This window comes from Poecilia formosa, unplaced genomic scaffold (genome assembly GCF_000485575.1).
Source record: "Poecilia formosa unplaced genomic scaffold, Poecilia_formosa-5.1.2 Scaffold129, whole genome shotgun sequence".
Taxonomy (NCBI): domain Eukaryota; kingdom Metazoa; phylum Chordata; class Actinopteri; order Cyprinodontiformes; family Poeciliidae; genus Poecilia; species Poecilia formosa.
This window is the reverse complement of record NW_006800068.1, coordinates 822696-841428: the sequence shown is the minus strand read 5'-3', so window position 1 is coordinate 841428 and position 18733 is coordinate 822696. Positions and strand designations below refer to the sequence as shown.

At 38.2% G+C, this 18733-nt stretch overlaps 1 protein-coding gene across 2 annotated transcripts in view; it reads left to right on the top strand.

Annotated features, from left to right (window-relative positions):
• rxraa (retinoid X receptor, alpha a) overlaps window positions 1-18733 on the top strand; it is a 116515-nt gene that overhangs the window by 18167 nt on the left and 79615 nt on the right. For both annotated transcript variants that reach the window (XM_007561626.2, XM_007561625.2), the window contains exon 2: window positions 15193-15306. In XM_007561626.2, the coding sequence (XP_007561688.1) occupies window positions 15193-15306 (114 nt within the window). The remainder of the gene's footprint in view (window positions 1-15192; window positions 15307-18733) is intronic.

Genomic DNA, 18733 nt, shown 5'->3' with positions numbered 1-18733 from the left:
TTATGTTATCTTTTGACAACACGTGGCGTATCATTAACAGCTAGAACTAGTTTCTAAAAATAACTTAAAGTTGTTGTGGCAGATGAGAAACGAGGATAGCTATAGACAGAGGCACTAAATAGTTTTTAGTTTTGATATCTCCCTGTGAGAACCTCCACGTAAGGTGGCGGACGCATCATTTTTCAGAGTTGTTGATCGGGGCGATTGAAAACGTTTCGTCACTCATTAGCTCAGGATTCGCTTATTCAAACAGGAACTGTAGCACCAGATTCTATCTCCACTTTCCAAACCTTTTCATGGACAGTAGAGCTCATCTCTGTGCTTGCTGCTCCCTAATCAGCACAGATGTGGATGCATGACTTGTATTTGGTATCCTGGGCTTCAGGGGGATCGAGTTAGCTTATGACCAGCTTAGTCTGCAGTCCGGGTCTTGATTGGCAGGCATAGTTTCCTCTCTGGATGTGGCAGAGCAGGGGATAACGGGGCACCAGTGACATTTCCCTTCTCACGACATGCCACCCTACATTACAGTGTTTGTTAGACTCCCTAATAGGTTTGATGTTCCACCAGGCAAGCTTTGAGTCACAATAAGACCGCTTTAGTTAACGTCACCATCAAGTTGCCTCAATTTGAGTTTTTTGTTTTTTTAATAATTGCAAGTTCAATCGCTTTAATTTGTTGCTTGAATTACGTTTGTACACGTAAAAACATCCGCACACGTTTGGTGTCCTTAAAAGCAGAGTTAGAATCCATGACATCTTTGTTTCCCAACATTTCACTCTCCTCTGAATTTTTCAGGCATAATGGGCAGTGCATGTTACAGCCATTAGCCTGTCACAATGGAAGCTGTCTACCGCTGGAACCGTGTCCCGTCCTGTTATGATCACTTCCATGCTATCCCGGGCTCCGGCTTTGTTTCCTGTCTCGGAGGGAAGAGCTCGCTCAAGTCGTTAATACTCAGGTTTTTTGTTCGCAGTGAAAAGCGTTGCCTCCAACCAGCCAGGCGGCGAAGCATCGTGCTCGCTCTGCCAGGCCTCAGACCCCATGGTGGAGAAATAATTCATAAAATGAAATCTACATTTGTTGTGTAAATGACCACATGCTGTAGGATATTTAATCCTGCCTGCTTTCGATCCCAGTCATGTGACTTGACCTAGTTTTTATGCCTCCCTCTGCTTCTCTCTCTCTTCTTTCTCACTTTCCCCTCTTTTTTTCTCTTTCACGGTCTGTAAGCGTTACTCTCCTCTCTCTCATCTGTTTCTGATTTCATTCTTTTCAATTTTGTTCCCCCCCCATGTTGGCTGGTTTTCTTTCTCATATCTGATCCAAGGACTTGTCTTTTCCTCTTGATGTCCTAATATCTTGAAATATGTGTCTAATAGCTTTGTAGTGACAAAGGCCACCAACTTAATGGTTTTTGTGACAGAATATTCATTATTACTAAAATCTTACATCATCCCATCATCTTTCCCCATAACACGCCTCGTTTAGTGCCGATGTCAGAGTATTGATTCGCATAAACTCATAATTTAAACCGTTTGGTGTGGTGAGTGCATATTTAACACATTCAGAATTGATTTAGATTTATTGTCGTGCTTTTTCTGGGAGCATAATGAGATCATGAGGCTTATTTTTATTTTTCTGGTCACATGAAGAAGTCATGCTAACAGCAGCTTGCATGACTTGACAGACAGAAAAAACATATGACTTTGTAATGGCTGTATTAAACTTTGCAACGTCCTCTCATGCTAGTCTTAGCATTCTGCTGGCATCTCTTCATTCGTTGTCACTAAAATCGTTACATTGATCAAACCTGTAATAAAGTTAGTTACATTTGGATGTTTACGTATTACAACAGAAAAATAAGTTTAGATTTTTAATAAAATAAATGAATAAATGCCCGTACACAAAGTTAAAAATGTTATTTTCAGATTCTACTTCACTTTAAATGATTATGGAGAGTTGAAGGTAACAAAGTGACAGAAAAGACCTTTAAAGTAGGGACTGTAATTAGCTTCACACCATCACAGCTGGACAATGTTAACTCTTTGGTGTGTTTCCGTCCAAATTTCCCAATGTAAAATATTTATGCAGGTCAAACCTGAACTGAATAATTCATACAACTGTCTCTCTGTTCTCAGGCTGTCATGGTGTTGAAACATATTTCTTTGAGACTTGGTTGTTAAAACATAATCTAAAAACCAAGTAGACTATTTGTTTTTAAGTTTAGACATCACTTTTTGACTAATTTCTAAAAAAAAAAAAAAAAAAAAAAAAAAAGTACATCAGTGTTTACTCTGGTTTTATCCTGACGGCTACATCATATGTTACTAACTAGTTTTCACATGTTCAACATGTTGAGTCTTCTTATTGGGTTTACTGATTAAAGAAAGAGAGAACACCATTTTGATTAAAAAATAGCACCTTTCTGGTGTTAATACAAATTAATTGCGATCTATAATCTTGAACGATTCAAATATTTCTAACTCCACAAGCATTCTTCTAAAAGGCAAATCTGTGTGTTCCCACAGTTTTTGATGCAGACATTTTCTGCTTGTCCCTAAAGCCTCAGCCCCCCTGAGACGTTCCGCGCCCCCAGGCCTCCCAGGTTGAGAATCTCAAATTTAGATGAATAATTAGATGCTTATCTCAGACTAGCAGCAAGCTTGGCACACCCACAAGTGGAACGCCTCCTGGAATGGATGGCATCCCTCTGTTCTTGGAGTGCACTGACGTTCTCTCAGGCTACAGAATACACTGTAGCTCATTAGCAAACCTCTTGCAATAAACATTTTACTGTTCCTAGACTCTGCATGCCAGCACGCACTTTCTGTGCTTGTATCTGTCCAAAATTACTTTCAGCGTAGAAGCTGAAATTTTTTGACAGACTGTTATGTCACTGCAGACACGAGTCGATAATGTAGCTTAGATGCTAAAAACTTTCTACGTGAAAGCTCTGAGAACAAAGTGTTCCCTGTTTCTCAGAAATACCAGAGGAATCTGCTTTTTTCCCCCTGCATGTTTACTAAGATGGGTTTTATTCACCATTTGCGGTTAGGCTGTCTCATAATTTTATCATTAATGTTCTTTTTTGTTAGAAAAAACATATTCTACTAAAATTATTCAGAGATTTTTAAGGTACAATAATATAATGGGATGTAATAGCAGTCTATTATCACAAGTACATTTTGCAGGCTTAGTCCATTTAGGAGGAATTATTTTTGCTGCTGACCGGAAAGTTTTAGTCTTTAGAAACCTAAAGATAGTCGGAATCCAGAACGTTCTTGGACGTTCTCAAGAGGATTAATTGGTGTTTTGCTTTTTCAAAACTGCATCATATGTCACATTTATTGAGAGTCAATATCATCAGCTAAATTATTCATGTCTATATCTGTTGACTCTCTATAAATTCATAAATCTTTACGTACGTTAGCGCCAGATCGACAAAATTGAGATGCTTAGGAAATCAGTTAAAAATCTTTAATATTATTAGAGCCACTCTTTTTCTATTGCACCATAGATGTCGTTTATAACGGAAGAAATATTGAAAACAGTCAGGAGTAGCCTGTTCTGGATATCCTACTGCAAAATATAAAAGTAAAGGAGTGAGCTCATTTGCCAGTTCTGTCTCAAGCCACTGCCAGCGATGCTGAAGCTGAAACATTTAGTCAGATTGAGAGCGCCGTCGTCTCAATTTATTCTGGAAGCTAAAATGTGCTTTCCAGCCCTTCCCTTTCCTCTGTAATCCCTGACAACTTCTGCTTAGCTCGCTGTGAAGGAATGATATTGAATCATTTCTTCACGCCTCACAATCAATTTAGTGTAGATTTGAAATCCTGCTCCGGATTACAGCAATATTTTTTCCCCTCCTGAATTGCTCCACTCCCTAATGGAGCTTTGCCGTCACCATGTTGAAATCAGCATTGCTGTTTTTGTTTTTTTTTAAATCCTGCATTCATATTTAATGGTTCTGACTGAGAAATGCATTTTAGCCAAAGAGTGCACTTAAATACACACCAGTTTTCATGCAAATGTCCTCATATGTTCTTTAGTAATACATTCTTTGTCGTGTTTTATTTTTTATTTGTAGTGTTTATGCTCTCATGTTAGGTGTTTTGATCTACCCATCTTTTTTATATAGCATAAGAGACTCGAACATGCTGTATTTCTATTTTCAAGAATAGAATTTTTGTGATTTCATTTGAATTTTATCGGATTGGATCCCAATCTGACTAAATGTCTTTGAACACAACACAGCTAGTTTGTGAATTCAGTTCAGTTCAAGAATTTTATGGGAAATTAGCGCTGATATTCTCAGTCTGAACATGTTTATATATATATATATATATATATATATATGTGTGTGTGTTCAGACTGTATATGGTATGTGATTTTTTTGTTTCGTTTTCTTATTTTTTGTTGTTTTTTGTATTCTAGTCGGTGTAGTTTATTTATATAGCGCCAGTTCACAAGAAAAAGACAAAAAGAAACATGGAAGAGGGGTAATTTCAGATAAAGAAGACAGAACACAAGCCTAATAGTTGCAATAATTGCAAATATTGGAGATGTTTAAGACCAAAGATATTCATTTTTTAATTATTATTCAAGGCTTTTTTTAATAAAAGCGTTTGCCTGTTCCAGCTCCTCACCTGTATAAAACAAAAGAAGAAAAAAAAATACTTTTTTAACTGCAGTTTATGATTTGACTAAAAGGAAAATGTGCTTCTGCAGGTCAGTGGAATGAGTGCATCAGCAGATAAAATTAAAACAATTGTATAAAAAAGGTTTTCCAGCCTCTGTTCTCATGCTACACACATTTTTCTTTGCATTTAGGCATTCCTTGCAGTTCTGTCTTACTGAATGTAAAGGCTGCAGACACTGGAGAGGTAGAAGAACTGCCAGGCTAGACCAAAGTCATGTGTGTAGTGGAAACAACTAATGGACAGTGTAGTTCCCTCAAAATCAAAACTTTGGAAACTCACTATGTCTTATAGTTTGACTGTAATCTCTTGTTGCTTGACTGTTTTTTTTGCAATTTCTCCTGCTCCAGTTCATTTTGTTCCTTCAGCTTTTCGTGCCTCATGTAGTTTGGTTCTTTTGTTCATACAAATTTCCAAATGATTTTGTGCCTGACTTGTTTGAGGACAGAACAGAGTGGACATTTTATAACAGCCATGGATTAGTTTGTATGATCTTCAATCACATTGACAACCGCAAATTTTAGGTAAAATGTTCTTACAGCTGATTACCAACAAATGTGGTTATTAATATCGGAACATGTCACTGTTAAATCCTTCAGGAAATGATTTAAAACAGGTGTTCTTAACCTGATGCAAATATACTTCACAGTACCTGAAATTGATGATTTTTTTTTCTTTTGAGCAGGAGTAAGTCGACGGTTCCATAAAGATCTGTGACACAAAGTGATTCAAGTTTTAATTTTAGCTTTCATCAGACTCAGCTGTCTTAGAGCGAAACGCTCATGAGAGAGAAAACAAAATCAAGCACATGGACGGCAGGTCAGGTCCTTCGCTTTGTTTTTTCACTTTGCAATTTTCATGTTTACATCCTCAGTGCATGAACACAAGCTGTGCTCTGCCAGTGTGGGAGGACGAGGTTAATGGGGGGACTCTGTGGAGGTAGAAGCGTGGGTGTGTAGTCAATTTAGCAGGCTAACAGGAAGCGTGCTCCGGGACCCAGGCGGGCAGTGAGTGGGACACGGGTCGCGCAAACTCTTTGGGCCTCAGAGCTTCCTTTTAAATATCCCTTCATCATCATTCCTCTGTGTATTGGAAATCCACGTTTTTCTTTTACCTTCGGTTGGCCGAGTTAAACGTCTTTGCTAGCGCAACAACTCGATCGAATTTCTTCCATCAGACAGAAAAAAGTGCATATTTGACTTGGTGCAAGAACACTCCAAATCACTGTGAATGTTGCAAAACTGTGGACGAAATCCACCCGTGATCCATTTGAGGAAGCCCATAAACCTGAGTTTTATCTCTCCCTTTCTGGTGGTAATATTTCACAGCTGAGAGAGGCCAGTGTGTGCTTTGCCAAGGGCTGTTGGTGTGGGTAGACAGTCTGTCATGTGAACAGCTACTGCAAAGATCAGCAGAGGGATAGTAGATTGTTAAATGTTTCTTGTCTCTGTCCCTTTGGTGAAAGAAGCCTCTTTTACCCTCACAGTCCAGAAATCACACAAATTTGATTAGGAGTCATTTGCCCAAGGAGCAGCTCTGGCTGCCAGGCCGCAGTGAGGCCCTTGTTCTCCTATTTGCCCCGGAGAAAGGTTCTGACATGCAGAAGTAGGCTTTGAACCGGCCCCTTTCTTTTCTTCCCCTTTAACCTCATTTACCATACTCTTTCAGTTTTTCTTCCTCCCCCGTGTCTGTCTGTGGCTGATCACCGTTGGCCTGCCTCTGGCTTCATCATGTCACAGCAAGAGAGACAAATGACTGTTATAAATAATCAGGAACTGGGGCTTTGGTGTGATTTCTGCAGAAGACCGTTGAAGTTTCATGCTTTATGCAATACAGAGAGAGAAGGACAAGGTGATGGCAGTTCGGCGTTTTTTGGGAAACGTGAATTTGAGAGACAGGATGCAATGAAACCCACTGCCAAAGCGCATCCATCTGCCGTTTAGCCCCAACTAGTCCCTGAATGCAGTTGCTGACTCTAAAATCTACTTAGCGGCTGATATCTATGCAGGTGCACTGAGTGTCTGCCGGAGCCAAGAGTTTGGTTTTGGCATAAATGTGGGTGTAGAAAACGAGATTTTTTTGCATGTGGTTGAGTTGATTATTCACACCTACAGCGGCAAGAGAAATTTTGCCGTTCCAGTGTGTCTGCATTATATGTAGTATTCTTCATAACATGGTACATGCTTACAGTTTGAAACTGTATATTTTTTTCCTTTTAAATGAAAGCTTCAAAGCTGTCTTTTTATTAGCTTACGATGCCGGCCATTAGAAACAGCACTTTTACATGCTTTGCTGCTGAGGATTAAAAAAATATTAGCATACATCGTAAATACAGCGTACTGAGGTTGTTAAATTAAATGGTGTAACGACATCACGTGTCTTTCTTGGAAAGAGTTAGCATTGTTCAGCTAGAAAAGGACAGAAGATATCACCTCTGGTTTTGAATTGTTTTTGCGGTTCCATTTTGGTTTGAGATAGTTAAAAAAAAAAGATAAAAGTGAAAAGTCACAACAAAACCAGGAGCGAGTCTTATTGGGGACATTTTGAGGTACTGGCAGATTGAAAGTGTGGATTCTAAGCTTTCTAATAATCAAACATGTGGAAATAATGAAAAAAAAGAATAATATATCGCCATTTGCTCCTTTCAAACATCCAACTTATTGGCCAAAACCAATAATGAGTGTGTGGATAGCCAAAAAAAAAGAAAAAAACCTTTATGCTAATCAACTGTGTTTCCCCACAACAAATATCACAATTTTATCAGAAATTCATGGTTTTTATTTTTGTCTTTCTCTGTTTCTGCTCTGGTGACTTGTTTCCGGTTTTAAGTTAGACAATAACAGAATTTATTCCCAAAAATATACAGGAATAAGTGGATTCCTGTATATTTAAAATATATATATACAGGAATATTTTGCTGTATATTTTAGGTTTCATAAACCCCAGTTTTTGAAAACTAATAAAGTTTGCTTTTAATCCAGACAATGAGTTATTTTATTTCAGTTGCAGTTTCTCCCCAACCAAAATGTACAACTTTTTGTGAATGCTGGAAGTACAAAAACATTTAAAAAATAATAAAAAAAAAACTGTTTCAATACTTATTTTTTAATCTGGAAAAGGAAATTCCCATTGAGATTCAATTGCTAACCTTTGATTGGGCTCAAAATTGGAGAGCTATTTAACTTTTTATGAAATTTAAATTTGTCCAGAAACACTACATAACTTCAGAAATAATAATAATAATAATAATAATAATAATAAACAAATATTCAATTTAGCGCACATACAATGTTTTATGGATTGCCTTAGAATTATTTGCCTTAAATATTAGCACACCAAGCATAGGTAAGTTAAACTTTTTCATTGATTTTGTACTTACAGGTTCCACCTTTAATGTAAAAGTTTGCCATTGTGTATTGTGTACCTCAGTTTACTCTCCTGTGACACCGTTAAAATACACACGTATCATAATCAGACAGGAATGTTAAAGAAAGGTGCTCTTGTTCCTTTCAAAGTACCTTGCTTTGTGTCTCACAGAAACTTGAGTTGCTTAATAAGTCATTCAGTAAAACTGTCCAGTTAACTTTTTATTGCTGCTTTAGACCTACATAGCAGGCGGTTCTGCATCGTTCAAGAAACAGATGCCTGTCTGCAGATTTTAGTCACCTTTGTCCTTCTTTCAGGCGGTGACGCCTCAAAGCGCCAGCATCGTTGTCATTTTGCTCAGGAACGTTTTGCAGACAGGTTTGGGTTGTTGTGGCTGAACCTGAAAATGTTGCCTTCCTGCCAAGGTCTTTCTGGGCATCTGGTTCTGCAGAGTCTGTTTATGCTTCCATTAGGACTAAAGAAGCCCTCGGGTAGCTGATGTTGCCCTCAAGCAGAGAAAATTGTACGTCTAAGAAATCCACACCGCTGTGTAAAATGTCGTATCAAATTATTTTATTTTTTTTCAGTTACAAGCCCTTGTACTCAAATCTCAAATGTGCTACAAATGCAATAAGATTTCAAACCAAGACCTTTTTTTTCAAATCTCAGACTGAAGATAATCTTTTAAGAAACATAAGCAGTCTTTGCCATTAATACACACAGGCATGAATCCACGGAGGATGTTTTTTTTTTTTTTTTGTATAAAGCAATGATCAACACATACATTTTATGTTATTTTAAGCTAAGTTATCAAAGTTGGCTTTGTTGTTGCCCAAGATTTGCTCCATAAGAGATAAATTAAACCTTAAAAGGTAGATTTATCTTCTTGATAATGAATTTGAGTTTTATGAGGGAAGAAAGATATATGTGCTGATGGAGCAAATATGCCCAGGAATGTCAAAGATTCCTTCCCTGCTCGCGATGCAGATCACAGCAGGATGCAGCACGTTTAGTGTTTGATTAGAAAACGACGTGCAGATTAGCTTCAAAGATAAAACTACAAACAAAATAGAGTTGCATCAGCAGCATATAGGCATGGAAATCATTTTAAAATGGATGATAGAAATGCAAACAATGGTGTATATTTGTTAGGGGCAGATTGAGTTTTTGCAGGGTTTTGATGGGTCATCAATACTGAATAACTAAAATGTGCTTTCTTTTTGCACAAGGTTTTTCAAGGGCTAGGTCCAATTCTATAATTATTTTTTTTTCTTTTTCTAAAATTCCCTCATATTCAGTTGAACTAAACAAAACTGAAAAGCTCTGCACGAGTGGGAATATTTCATTTTAATGAAACATAAAATCCACAGTATTTTTGACATACAGAGAAAACACTCGATTTAACAACAACAGTCTTCAAGGTTGCTGTGGAGGACAGACAATGGAGGCTGCTGATGGGTGTGTGTGGGGATGGCTCTTTTATGGTTTCCTTTTCCTCATGTGGACCTTTGAGGCCTACTTTAGAAAATGGCTGAAGGTGAATGGCATTCACAATGGTTAAGTATAGCAATTAATGGCCGCTGCTAGTCCATCCCTCTGTGCACTTTACAAATGTCTTACAACCTGGTTTCCCATGAGGGAAACTATTTTTTATTACACCTTGGAGATGCCGTGAGGGCCCTGATGAACTTTGACCTTGGCTTGATCACCAGGGCAGCAGGGAAAATGAACACTTACCAGAAATTTAAATTGTGCTTTAATTTAGTTGATTTTTTTCAAAGTGAACCTGCATGGTTCACTTCTGCTCTCATCTGCTGGTTTTGTTGCTGTGGTAAATTTACACATCTATGTTTAATTAGAACCTTGTCATTAAGGTTCCGTTTTACAAGTGAGTCTATCAATAAAAACCCCAGTTTCATTAGCAGAGCATCTTTTAGGCTCTCCTTCATTAACACCAGACTGTGTATGCTATATGTGATTTTGTCTGCAGCCCGAATTTAATGAGGAAACCTCCAGCATGTTTACACTGCCCTGAATGTCTATGATCTCTCTTAAAGAAAATGGGGTTTGGCTGTTTGATGCAAGAAAGCAGCCAAAAAAGTTTGAACATATGCAGAAAGAGTTCCTTGCAAAAGTATTAGTTTTGTCCCGTAACACTCACAAACGTCCATTTGTTTTATTGTGATAGACTGGCAGATAGATGTGCACTGAAACACATTGAAATTTGTGTTGAGGAACACAATGTGAAAATGTGAAAAGATCTAAATTGTTCTGCTCTTTCTTTCTGTTTCGAAATGATCCCAACATCAAGCATTCTTGCTCAGATATGCGAGCCGAGACATAACGATGCAGCATGAACTCTGGGATTTAACGACGGGACATGTACCAGCCTTTACCACTCACAGCGGCAGATCCTCGACCTGCACCAGCACGTCCGCCCGCTTTCATCATTTACTTCGAGGCCACAAAAGTAAAAACAACAGAAAATAATTCAGGGTTCAGCCAAGACAAAAAGATGGATATATGCCTTCTAAATCTGCGGTCTTCCAAATATTTTCTCAGCCATCACCGTTATTGAATGTTTTATTAGCTTCGTAATTATATTTCTTGGAATCGGCTGTTTTTTAAGTCGAGTAATGAATCATTAGCAACTGACAAAATTTTCATCTAAGTCAGAGATGTGTGTTTACATTGAAAATAGCAAAGGATAAAGTTTCTGTTTTTCTTTTTTCAAATGCTGAGATCATGTTCTGTCTAAAACTAATTTGTCCCACTTTCCTCTGCTCCCTCTCAGCTTTAGGTAAAAATCCAACTTCATACTATAACATAACTCTGTCTCGTGGGAACATTTTTCTAGTGGATGGCTTGGAGTGTGAGGCTTTTTTTTTTTTTTTTTTGGTGGGGGGAGGGGGGGAGCTGCTGTCTCCTTAATTTACTCCTGATTTTGGAAAAGTGCAGCTTGACTGGGGAGGCTTGGCTCATATGCTAATGCCTTAATGTTCAGTGACATTGCTCAGAACTTGGAGCATGTGTCACTGTTTGCCCTTCAACCTCTTTATACAAACGGTTTGTACTCTGTCCCTTTAAAAGTTGATGCTTTTGGCTCAGATGGAGAAAATGTGGTTAAGTAAATTAAACCTTTTTTCCCCCTACTCTAATTCACTCTTAAACAGCATTTCTGCTACCCTTGGACTCATGGTATGGAGGAATACTTTCCGGTTATAACTCTGAAAGACTCTTTGTCTCAAAAGCCTGGGAAGAAGGTGCATGTACAGTCTACTTAGGTTTTTATTTGTAGCGCACTATTTAGGTCTTTACCATTTTTGTGTATGTTAGACTTGTTTTTTGAAATATTTTCTTCCTGGATCTGTATTTACTGGATGATCAATAAACCATTCCAGACTTTAAAAAGCTAAGCAGACTGGTTCTGTTCTGGGACTTTGGAGCAAAGAAGGATTCCTCATGAAATGACTTTTGTACAACAACAGAGTTACTTCAGTCAGAAGCTTCCTCAGAACCGCTGTGATACAGACTGCTACAGAAGATTTGCCCACAGCCATCCATCAGCATCTTCAACAACTCTTTGAAGGATAAAAATTAGAACATTTAGTTTCCCTTTGGGAAAAATAAAGTATTTTTCAGTTTAATTGCTTAGAAACTCCGGTACTTGAGGAAATCGGACAAGACTGAATTTTTCTTCTCTGACTGCAATCCTTTGAAACCCAGTTGTGGAAAGAAAAAAAAATATTTTTCCTAAAAAATATAGTTAGAATCTTGTCCTGCTTTGGTTTGGGAACTGGATGTATTATTACATCGTCCTCTGAACTTAATTCCAATTGTTTGAGTATTTGAAACCCAAGCCAGTCTCTAAAGTTATTGTGCATATTTATTAAGATAAACTGTCACAGTTTTGGCTCTCCCCTTTGCCATTGTTCTCAGCGACACCCATAAAACTGTGTTTGAAAGACACTTCTTTTGTTTTTAATATTTACCAACATCTGATAACAATTGTGTGCTTTGTACACAACAAGATAAATGATCTGAGGAAAATCATTTGTGCAATATTTTGAAGTCCCTCTGCATCTTAAGTTTAATTAGCGATTGTAGAAATGAAATGGCCCTCGTTTGCTTTCGCTCCATCAGATTCTATCAAAGCGTTGAGAGAAAAGCATCAGACAGAAAATCTCCCCTGGTCACACATCTGCATAACTTCACACGTGCACACCAGCATTCGCTTGTGCACCCACCAAAAAACCAAAAACATTAAAAAGGAATAAATATATAAGCATCCAAGACAGCTTATGATGGGGAACTAATTCAATATCCCTTTTCCTGTTTTAAATGTCACTCTCTGAGCTCATCTGGAGTGACATGTTTTTCATGCTGGAAATAAAGGAGCTTTATTGGGCTCCGAACAGAGTGACGCGGGAGGGAAGAGGCAGCGGGAGGGCGGCTTCCTCCACTGATGTTTGCTGAAAATCCAAAGGTCTTCAGAAGAAAATGAATAACGTTAGAATTTTCATAAGTTTGTCGCTGCCTCGTGATCCCCTCGAGTCAATAAAAACGGAGCGTCTCAAAGTGCACGAATAAATCTCAAGCTTTGCTAGAAGCTACAATGTCAGTCAGCGAAATGCCTCTCATATGTCACTTAAAGTTTGTTTAAGGAATCATCAAGTAGGGAACACAGAATCTCATTTCTGACATGTTTTTTTTTTGTCCTTTTGGTTCCAAAACACTGTTGCAATATCTTCTTTTCTTTTGTTGTTTTGCTGCAGAGAGGCATGTAAATATGCCAGATTTAGCCACAAAGGCTAAATTTCCTTTGTCGTCCACTGGCAGGTTTACAGTAAAAAATAAAGAACAATTGACAAAAGAAAAAAAAGGGTCTCTTTTAGTTTGTTTGTTTGTTCCCTCTTTTTTTTTTGCCGAATGATGCAAATGACCGGTGAGTGCTTGGCTGGAGGGGGCTGCAGCCTCCACAGTTGCCTCATTGTGCCAGATAATGACCACCCCATTGAGAGTGACCCCCACGACCCCAGAGACAGACAGTAAGACGGCCTGGTCCAGCCCCTCCAGGCATCCTCTACTGTGGCATTTTGCCCACGCAGAGCAGCAGAACTCATCGCGATACCCAACTGCCTTTTGCCTTCCACCGCTCCGCCATGAATTATCATCCCGTTGGTTCCCTACACTGCTCAATAGTTTTGATCCAGATGCAGATGAAGCACGTGGCGAAGTCCAGCTGTATATTCTAATAAATTGCAGCCCCAATTTATTAGAATATAATCGAAAAGTTAATTCATTCCAATATTTCAATTTAAACTCTCGTCTGTTGTGTGTGTCCTATCTTCCCATTAAAAACATGTTACATGGAGCTAAATGTGATGAAATGAAGCAGACAGTTCTGTTATGTCTTTGAATTGTATTTATCACTTTTTATTATTCCCTGGCTTGCATAATGCATATGGATTGAGGTTTATGAAGTGGAATTCACTGTTCTGCTGAGGTGCTTAACATTACTGTCTCATTTTATTTTAACAAAAGGCTTTTACATGATATTGTGATGAGGAGAATTACACAGCGCTCATTTAGATACATGCTTATAATCGAATATTTATAAGCCTGGCAGATTTAGATTCATTATTTTCATTGATGTTTTTAGTAGACAGCTCTCAAAAAATTGTACAATGAGTATCAATTTTTAAAAAGTATGTTTTATTTAAATGTTATGTACTGCATAGAAATTTTACATCTTTACATTTTGTAAAAAAAAATGGCATGTTGGAAATGACTTTTACTCTACTGGCACATAATAACAGTATGATTCTTCTTTTATTGCTGTGCAGCTTTTTGCTTGTTTCCATTGGTAGTTTGATCATTTTCTGTTTGGTGATCAGCTCCAAGTCCTTGAGGTCAGAAGACCTCAATCTATAACTTCTTCCTCAGATTCCACTCCAAAACTACGTTATTATTGCAGTCTGAAATAACATGTTTCTATCTGGCTTCAGCTGTATATGAGACGCTTCAGATGTTGTCTCTGGTTCAGGTGAGAGAATTGTGAGTGTGGCAGCTCTTGAAGCAGTGCCTCCAGCTTGTGAATCTCCCTAAAGCTTTGGATTGAAGTTTGCTTCTCAGTTCTCTCAACTTATACCTGTTGCTCACAGCCTCTTTTTTTTTTAAACCATACTCTTACTTTAACACAATTTTCTATTTATATACCGTATTTTTGTTACTTTTTCCCCCCACACTTTTAACCATGCGGCTTGTAGCCCGGGGTGGCTTTTCTGTGGATTTTTCTTCAACCACCAGGGGGCGCTTTAGCAGGAAGTGAATCGTTGGAAGTCAAAATTGGAAATCAAAGAAGAAAGTGCTAATTTTCATTTAGAGCAAGCACATGCTAACAGCAGGCACGACAGAGAAATTTCTTCAAACTCATACCCCCTCATCATGGTAACAACACGAAGAAGTTCATATGATGCCGCTTTTAAGTTGAAGGCCATCAATCTGGCAGTACAGATCGATAGCCGCTGCACGTAAGCTCGGCGTGAACGAGTCCATGGTTGGAGATGCAGGGCTGCGTCCATAATAGCAGATTTATTAAGTTGGAAAACCCAGAGCAGCGGATGTACCAGCGGCTTATAGACCGGCGCAGCTTATATATGTGTTTCCAGTTTTTTTTTTTTTTTTTTTTTTTTTTTTTTACTTTGTGGGTGCGGTTTATAGTGAGGTGCGCTCTGTAGTCCGGGAAATACGGTATTTTGACACAGGACTCTCAAAAGCCAACCTCCTGAGCAGTAGTCAGTCAGATACAGTGACACCAGGTATTTACACTGTTGAGAAAATGAAGTCAGTTTCCAAAAAGTTTCTTTTCACAGTGCAGCTTGAAGAAAATGTAACATTTGTACTTTCTGAAATTGGGCTTAATAAAAGAGTGGACAGCTAGAAGCAGATGACATAGCTCGCCAAATCATCACAGACAAGTTAATTGTAGAATATTTCCTATTGCGCTTTTCTTTCTTCCACTCAACTTTTTGAAAAATATACTATTTGTCTCTTTTTAATTTGTCTATCAAATGTTAGTCCTTATTTATAATTTCCTAATGCATTCTCCTTTCATGTGTTGCAGGGTTTTTGAAGCCCCAGTGCTCATTGGCTCCCCCCATGCAACGAGGTCGTTCGTCTGAGGCGTGTTCATGTTTCAGCGGTGTTTGTCCCCTCCATCAGCGTCGCCTATCCTCAGGTAACCATGGAAACAAAGCTGTTGCTGTCTGTTGTTTCAAATTGGTCTCATATGCATTCTTTTTTCCCCCTATTTGATATTTGAGGAAACAAAATGTCAGACACAAGGGTTTTATTTTATTCCTCTGCTATATTAAAGTGCACACGATGTCCTAACATGCCGTATACAACACTGTCTAATATTCAAAAGTGCAATTTCTTCTCGTCTTTCTGCTTTCATAAAATATTTTGCTGTGTCTAGTTCTGCGTTATTTCAAGAATAACTTGCTTATGATTCGGAAAGTTTGCAACACAATTCCATATTCCATGTTTCTTACTCGTCGCTGGTGTTTTCATGTGGTGGAAACCGTTGCTTGTTGCTGCAAAAACACTCATGCACATGCCGCTGCCTCCGGTCAGAGGTGTGACTGTGGGCGTCGCTCAAATGCAGCGCTCAGTCTGTTTTTATGATTAATCCTGTCTTTGCGTGCTGAGAACTGATGGACAAGGTAATAGAGGCGTTTTGAGTTTGCTCACTTCCTTTCTAGCCCTTTGGCCCGCCTGAGCCGAGCTCCTTCTGGTGTAAAGCTAATGAATAGGGGTCCAAGCTATGCGGAACATCTTGTTAATGCTGATATATTCCTTCCCTGAGGCTAGCTCTATCTGCGGCATCGGTGCTGAGGCTGGCTGCGCTGGCCATCATGTGAGGAAGGCATGACTTCTACGGCCGGATAAAGTCACTTCAACTTGTAAAAAGCTCTGTTGGAACATTTGATTATATGTTTTTTCTTTTTTTTTTTTATCCATGAACTTGGGTTTCCCCGGCTTTGCAAAAGTAATCATGCCCCTTGAACTTTTCCATATTTAGTTACATACAACCCCAAAGTTCAGCATAGTTTACTGGGACTTTATGTGGTAGATCAACACAGTTCATTGCTGGGAATTGGAAAATGAATGTATTCAGAATATTGTACAAAATAACATATCCTGAAGTTGTGACACGGACCTCTTTACTTTTCTGCCTCCACGTGTAAGTAAACTCAAAAGCTGTAAATTGTCTTCATGGTAATTATTGTCAAATCCAGAAAGCTGCTTTATGGTTAAGAGGAAGAAAGATATTGTTAAAGGAAAGCCATGAGAATCCTGCAAACATGTAAAGTTGGTCTTGTCAAGTTTTACTGCATATGTGGTGGAACATTATCCTGATCACATCCCGAATGTTAAAACTAATGACAGATTAAATAAACTTCAGAGCAAAGTCCAATTTAGAACCTGTGCAAGAGCTGAAAACTGATTTTCATAGACCATCTCCCTCCCGTCTAACTGATCTTGCGCTAAATTTGTTTGGGCCAAAGTTTTAGTCTGTAGTTGTGCAAAAGTGGTAGACAGTCTGCAGCAAAAGTTGGCTTTCCGAACTGTTGACTGCGGCGTGTTGAATACAAAACACAAATTTTAGAAACATACACCAGTTTCCTTCAATTTAGTAACTATTCATTACTTTGTGTTGTCTGATAAATATTTGTAGTTGTAAAATATGGAGTAAATACCTCTTCAATGCACTGAAGCAAATCATTTCTTATAATTTTAGCCTTCTAAACTAATATTTTCTTTGGTTCATATTTTTTATAATATCTGAATTGATGACTGTGTTGTATTTTGCTGTTTTTCAGAAACATAAAACACTTCGATCTTGCCTAGTTATTTCCTACTGTCCTCTTATTGGCATAACTGGACCAGAATTCTTCATTTTTTAAAATTTCTTTGTGGGTTGCTAGTGCTTACTAGTAAACAAATCTTTTGTCCTTTGAAGAATGCAGACGCACACAAAACAAAAAAATGTTATTCTCTGCATGTAAAAACAGCTTAATAAGTTCCGTTTGAGTTTGATAAGTTTAGATCAAAACTGCCTGCAGGTCTTTGCAAATTAAAAATCATTCTGGGTGACAGCTGAGCTTTTTTTAGAGCAGAAAAAAATCCCTAAACTACTGATGTAATTACGCTGATCAAATCCGGACGACATTCCTTTGGCTCCTTGTGGTTTTTATCATAATACGTTTGATGTTTGGAGTAAAAATTTGTTTGCTTGGGGAAAAAATGCTGTACTTTCTTGCCTTTATAAAATATCTACATACTTTCCAGAGATTTTTAGAGAGAAACTAGCAGCCAGGTTCTGCTAATCAAATGCGCTTGATTAAATAATTAGATTTGGTATGGCACTTTTTAAAAGGCAGAAAATTTACTAGTTTGTCCACCTGGAACATGCAAGATCCTGGTAGCACAACGCCAAGAAGGAAATATATTAGCAATAACCTAAGATGAGCCACTGATGCTTCCTAGAAGGCAATATCCAAACAATTTAAGTCCATCGTACTTGAACATCAAATATTTTTTCTCAAATTCAAAACATTTCAAAGTTCTGCTTTTAATTTGAAACAATTGTCCCCCAGAACGTAACTTCCCTCAAGACTATTTCTTAATTGCTTTTCATATTTCACAGCATCACTGTTTATGTAATTTCTGTCCACTGATGCTTAGACCATTGCTGCTTTGGAAAACAAGACAAGAAAGTGAATTACAGCCACTTTAATTTTATTGAAATCAGGCCATCGCAGCAATAAGCCAAGTGTTTTATTGTGGTGAAAATACGTAGCTGTAATTTATTTGAAATTCATTTTGAAAATATCAACAATTTTCCTTTTCAGCCATTGAATCTGATTCAACATGGAAGCTAAGTGTAGCATCCAAACAAAAATATTTATTTTTACTGTTCGATTCAAATTTGATAAAATATGGACAATTGATCAGTTAGAAAATAGTCAGATGACAGAGACCGTGACGCTGAGCATATTCAGTCAGTGAGGTACATTTACCGCTCTCCCACCCAGATGGTGTTGGGCAGGCTGAGATTCATTTCTGCTGTGGTACTCTGACGTGGCTCTAGTTCCTGTATAGGAAATGACAGACCTGTAAGAAAGGCTCATTCTTCCTAAGAATAGACATCAGAGTAAATTCACCTCTGTGTCAGATTGTGCAATGCAGTTTTAGGCCCCACAAGCCCCTCTGTGCATATTGAATGTTCAAGTTTTTGACAAGACAAACAGAAGAAGATGAACACATATGGCTGATTTGGAAGGGCTGAAGGAGAAAGAAACATTGTTTCTGAAGAGAATATGGCAGCGGGACTGTTTTTATAAGCACTGTTCACAGATACAAAGTCTTTAAGTGCCTTAAAAGTTAATGAAGTCCACGACTGGAGAAAATCACATCGGTAGAAGAGTAATGATTTGGGCTTGGGCTTGACATAATGCAGTCATTGGTACAAACTTGAATTCATCTGTATACCAAAGTTTTCTGGTGCCAAATGTAAGGTCAACTGTTTAGCAGCTGAGGTTTGGCCCAAAGTGTGTCATCAGCTGCAAACCTTTTCTGAATACAGCTGCAAACACTGA